This window comes from Nothoprocta perdicaria, unplaced genomic scaffold, assembly GCF_003342845.1.
Source record: "Nothoprocta perdicaria isolate Ctin4 unplaced genomic scaffold, notPer1 scaffold_205, whole genome shotgun sequence".
NCBI classification, from domain to species: Eukaryota; Metazoa; Chordata; class Aves; order Tinamiformes; family Tinamidae; genus Nothoprocta; species Nothoprocta perdicaria.
Genome location: NW_020455261.1, coordinates 1,154,148 through 1,160,147, shown reverse-complemented (window position 1 = coordinate 1,160,147; position 6,000 = coordinate 1,154,148). Strand labels below are relative to the sequence as shown.

The following is a 6,000-nucleotide window of genomic DNA, read 5'->3' as shown; positions in this document are numbered from 1 at the left end:
TTTGGAGTTTGGAAACCAGTTCCCTAACGCCTCTTTTGAAATTCCATCTTTTACCTTTATTAAAACACAGTTAAGAAAAATAAAATGAAATTTAAAAAAAGACTTAGAGAAGACACGTTTCAAGGAACAGCGATAAAATAGTGAGTTAGAATAAATTCTGCATTTAAATCAAGAATATTGCAAAATAATTAAAGTATAAGAAAAATTTAGAAACTTGTCTGAACTTTGATTTTTTTATTTCAAAATCATAAATAACAGTGGTTTCCATTTTACGATGTAAATTAATTACTTCCTGAACAGGATAAGATGGTACATTACCAGCTATGGCAGGATTTCAAGTAAGGTTCAAGTGGATAACATTAAGTTATTTGCTGGTAGAAGAATCCTCTTCACATTTTATGAAAATGGAAATTCGTTCTTCTAAATTGTCATTTTTTTTTTAAATTCTTAAAGCAATTTTGTCTATCTTCAAGGGCATGAAAAAAAGATCCTTAGCAGCAAACAGGGCAGACCTGTTTAAGTCTTTCTTTTTCCTCTCCTGTACACAAACACAGCAGCAAATGAACTCTCATAAAATCACATACAGGATATTATTAAAAAACAAAAAAAAAAACCAAACCAAAACAAAATCCCACAAACACAAACAAACAAAAGAGCACTGTCTTTGCTTGACTCTTGCATATAGATTTTTTTTAAATAAGTTTACTTATGCCCATGTTTTCAGTTGTCTACAGAAGAAAAGGTTTGCAAACACAGTTGTAGAAGTTTACAAACATTTCAAATACTTTTACATAAGGATTCAGTAAGCAATCAATATTAATAAATACTATTTCCTCCTTCAAAAAAATCCATTTTTGAAGAAAATAGATCATTTATTTGGCTTGCACACAGTTTTAGTGCATTTTGAAAGGATCAGGTTGAATGATAAAACCTTGAAAATGGTCCATTTTTTAAGTACCTGCCCTTATCTACATGTTTTACCTAGTAAACAAATACTAAACATCATGGCTTTCTATTAAAATACTCAAGCAATCTATTTAAGAGTAGGGTTCCATGGAAGTGACAATATTAAAATCCAGAGATTTTGAACTAGCCATCTTAGATAAAATATCCATTTTTTTTGAAGTTGAAGATCATTTATGCTGCTGTCCTGTGAATCCAGATGTTTTAGCCAAAGGGTGAAACAAAAAAGTTTTAAGAATGAATGAATGGCCTGTATTGCAGTGCTTCATATCCCTCATGATTCTTGCTGGGTCCTCTTCTGTGAGGCTTTTCCCTGAGTCATGTATTTATTGGAAAGGCTGCCTAAGATTGGAGAGGGAAAAAAAAAAAGAAAAGAAAGAAAAAGCATTACACTTTACACACATTACATAAAGTTTTTTTAAAAGAGACAAAATAACATTCAATTATGAGTTAGAAGAAAGACTGTCAAACTGTGAAGGAAGGAAGGACAATTCATCTTTATATTATTGCTAATGTTAATGGACATCAGAGTTGCATTCAAGACTCAAGGTAATTAAAGCAGTTTTAAAAAAAAAACCCTTCACTGTACCACTGAATGAGTAAAATGTGTAAAACTGCTGCAAGAAAGCTGCATTTGCAACTATGCACCTAACACAAAGCACATGACATCTCTCATCCAGACACTGTAAACAGAGGCATGTGCATAAGTAACGTCATGATGTGACTCTGCTGGTCAGCAAGTCATGCATGCAGGCAGCTCAGACAAAATACGTGCTTTCAGAGCCACGGATAAGTTAGCTGATCATGTGGAATTCAAGATGAAGGAAGCCTCACAGGAAAGTGTCAGGTCACATGTGGTCCCTGAAGAGAAACAGAGAACCCCACATACTCCAAAATATGAAGTAGAACAGAGAAATGGATATAAAAAGCAAAGCATCCATCCGCAAAATGCATCCATCAGAGTGCACTGAGGAACAGACTGCAGAGAGAACTGATGTGCCCTACAAGTTGCTCTTCCAAAACAAACTGAGAGAAATCCTGCACACCAACAGAAAATCGGCTACGCTTCAGAATTACGCAGCAAACTATTTGGACTGGTGCTGTGTTCAGCATTTGGGGCAGAACTCACATGGGGATTGAAAGGGAAAGCAGGTTAGAGAGACATGCTTTTACACTGAACTTCTGAATTAGCAGATACAAACCTGACTGGGGACTCAAAAACACTTTTCCTTTTTGTTTCTTTTTTTCTTCATGCATAAGCATTCCCTACAAACAACATACAGAATGATGAACAAAAATTGAATTGAGGAATTCCACAAACAAATGAATCTCCTTGAAAGCTTATTTAAATCTATTCCTAGTTATTTTATAGGGTCTTTAGTTCATTTAAATAAAAAAGAGCTCTAGGAAAGTATTTGGTGTTTACCTGATTTAATCTACCAGCATATTTTGCAGCACTGGGTAAAGAAAGAGGTCCACACGACACTTCGGGTTTTGAACTACCTGAAAAAGGTTGCAATATAAGAAAGATAAACTAATTTGAAACTCAGTTTCTCTCTCAGATACTGTAAGATAAAAAAAATACCAGAGTACTTAGAATCTACCATCATCACACACAGAAAGTAGGGCATTACTCTCATTAGTCTGGCAATATGAAAATGGGCACAATAAGGTAAGATCCATCTCATCTACAACTAAGCATGTAAATTTTTAATTGTAAACTTACATTCTGTATCTTCCTCTAGATTAAAGCAAAGCAAGTATGGATCTTCAGAGAACGACTAAAGAGGATACTGGGATAGTGTGAATGATTCACAGTCCCACAAAATGTTTATAGCACAAGTATGTATGTTTACAAAAAAAAATCAGGTAACTTTAGTACTCTACACAACTGGAGAGAACACTTCACACAAGAACAGAAAAAGGGAGGAGAAAAAGACCTAATCCATAGTAATAACTGGTTTCATCAAATTCAGTCTTTCCCAAATACAAGTAATAGACCAAAACTCCTGCTCCAGAATTAGTGATTTTGGATACAATGTACAGTCTCCACACCAATGGCGTGGAATGGATCCACACCATTCCAATACACTGAATGATGTTTACATACATACACCGAAATACAGCAATGTCAGTACAATACAATGTCAGTCCTGAACAGTCAGATAACAATCTTTTTCATCTTAGTGAACTGACGTTATAACCAATGGAATAGTAATAAGATATATGGAGATTGGGTTAAAAATACAGAAACTCTAAGGTTAAATTTAGTTTTGACTTAAATTTTCAAAAACAAACAAAAACAATGTGGCTTGCTTTTTTTTTTTTTTTTTTTAAATTGTTCACCCAATACTTTACAAATATTTGGTAAAATACTTTTCAGTATCTTAGAACGTTCTTAATATATTGGTACCATTTTCCTTCCATATCTAGTTTTAGCATACTCTTATGGTCTCTTACACTGCATACATCTGATAAATAAGCAGGGTGTGTTTATCTAAGCAGGACCAAACATTTTTGCTGGTAGGAAAGAGCTGGCCTAAAACTGCATTTATGCAAAAGACCCTTATTATTATTTCATCTCTTAAAGTAACAGCAATCTGCACACTGGATTTTTTTTAATCATGAGATTAAGTGTCTTTAGGTATACCTAAAGAAAAAGTGTAATATTGCATTCATTTGGAAGCTAACTAAAGGCATTATCTTACTGTCTCATTTTTCTCATTTTTGCTCTTACAATAATCTTTATTTGCAAGGTAGATGATAATAGATCTTCCTGATCTTCCACAGGAACTTAAGGAAGCATTTCTTCACTGTGAGGGTGACAAAGCACTGGAACAGGCTGCCCAGAGAGGTTGTGGAGTCTCCTTCTCTGGAGATCTTTAAAACCCGCTTGGATGCAGCCCTGTGCCACGTGCTCTGGGTGACCCTGCGTGAGCAGGGGGTTGGACTCGATGACCTCTGAGGTCCCTTCCAACCTTCGGCATTCTATGATTCTATGATCTGAGAGACGACTTAATAGTCCACTATTGCTTACAAGTCCTTTGGTCAGGATCTGTGCTTGAGAACATTTTTTGTAATTTTTGGATTTATCTTTTAAGCAAAGTTTGGTATTTGGATCAGAGAAAAAATAGGACAGATTGCTGTGAAGACTACCCCTCTGACAGCTAAGTTAAGAGTGAGTAATGTTTTTTACTCTATTTCATTCACAGTATTCTGTGAGAGCAATTAGATACAGTCATAGTGATGAGCATGGGAGAAGTCTGTTTCAGGTGATGGGAAAAACTACAGACTAGCTTCTATTGCTCTTGTGGTATAATGAAATGAAACCTGTAGTATGAAATACTAGTAAACTACGTTGAAGGCAGTAGAAGAAGTTTCAACGTACTAGAAACTAATATAATTTCTATACAAGTATCTTACCTACTAAAAGAAACTATAACATAACTCTCAGGCTAGAACATGTTCTGAAAAATAGCAAAGGATGAAGGGAAAACTGACCAAATATGACTACATTGTAAAATAAAGTAACTTTGATGGCATGACATGAATGCAGAAACCATATCCCTTAGTCAGCCCTGTTAAATGAACAAAAAAAAAGTTTAAATTACTCAGCTATAATGGTTTCATACCTGTAGCTCCTTTATATTGTGGACATTCTTTTTTAATGTGGCCTTCTCTTCCACAGATAAAACAACGTTTTTCTCTCAAGTCTCTGTCTTCCAGGCGCTTCCGTTTTTCTGCTGATTGCCTGAGAGCTTTGTCTCTTCCAACTTCCAGTGATGCCCTTGTTAGTTTGCTCTTTGGAGGTGTACATAGCTCTGATTTTCCCTCCTTAACTGAGCTCTCTCTTTCTATTGCTTTATTCTGAATTTCTTTGTCCTCTTTGCTTCTTTTCTCTTTGTTTTCTGCGTACCTTTGGTTTATGGTATCTTCAAAATCCTGCCGTCGCCTCAGTCTGCAGAAGAAAAAGGCTGCAGGGTTCACAGGTCTCACATCCATAAGCAGAGGAAGAAAATGTTGCATACAGATGACATAATCCCCATGCATTTCTTCAGTAGGTTAAATAAACTGAATTGATACATTCATCCCTTTACTATTGCACTGCTTGGCAGGACAGTGAATGTAACGGATCCTTAATAATCTACAATTTACAATTAGATTACAATATAGCACTAAAGTCTAATAGCTACACTCAAATATAAACCAAGACCTAGATGCTAGATTTGAAAGAAATAGGCGTAAGAAACAACAAGCAAAAAATCTATAATCAGCGAATTATAGGATTTTTTCATTTTCCATACATTTCCCTGAGAAATCTTGCCTCCCTTCTCTAGTCTGAAAATGTGTATATTCACAGTATTTCTCAAAAGCTTTCCCATAGGAGAAGCTTACAACATTCTGTGTGATTCAATGATCTAACATTGGACACGTTTTATTTCACCTCTTAATACATTATCTGGAGGAGAAGTCACTGAAAGTCTAAGGTCTTTCAGTCAGTCACATACAGTGTTAATGGGTAGCAACTTGAAAATAACCTCAAAAAATGGAATGAATGAGCAGAAAGGTAACAGATGACCTCAGGGTAGATAAATGTAGGGTAATACATCCAAGAAAAAATAACTTAAATCATGTTTGCTTAATGTTGAATTGGGTACTGGCAGCTACAACTAAGGAAAGAGATCTTGAAAGAATTTTAGAGAAATCCCCAAAACTAACAGACTGGCAAACAGCAGCAGCCAAAAGGACTGACCGAATTTTGGTATCATCACATAAAATACTGAGAACAAGACAAAGCATTTTGTTGCTATATAAAATGCACGGTATGCCTCCATAAGAACATTATATGTTGGTCTGGTCTCTATAGCTTAGGAAAGTAGTAGAATTAGAGAAGGTACAGAGAAAAGTAGCTAAAATAATCAAGGGAACAGCTACCTTGGATTCTTACAGATACCCACAGTTTCTTCACCTTACAGAAGGCGGCAGAAGTGGGGGACACAATCATAGCTTACAAACTCACCGATATGAAATTACTGG

General features: G+C 35.4%; 1 protein-coding gene across 3 annotated transcripts in view; it reads right to left on the bottom strand.

Annotated features, from left to right (window-relative positions):
* Positions 1–539: 539 nt before the first annotated feature.
* Positions 540–6,000, bottom strand: part of TUT7 (terminal uridylyl transferase 7) — a 30,671-nt gene continuing 25,210 nt past the window's right edge. For all 3 annotated transcript variants that reach the window (XM_026038241.1, XM_026038242.1, XM_026038243.1), the window contains exons 26-29: positions 4,596–4,921; positions 2,390–2,466; positions 2,166–2,229; positions 540–1,305 (exon numbers count right to left, since the gene is read on the bottom strand). In XM_026038241.1, coding sequence (XP_025894026.1) covers positions 1,238–1,305; positions 2,166–2,229; positions 2,390–2,466; positions 4,596–4,921 — 535 coding nt within the window. In that variant the 3' untranslated portion in view covers positions 540–1,237. The remainder of the gene's footprint in view (positions 1,306–2,165; positions 2,230–2,389; positions 2,467–4,595; positions 4,922–6,000) is intronic.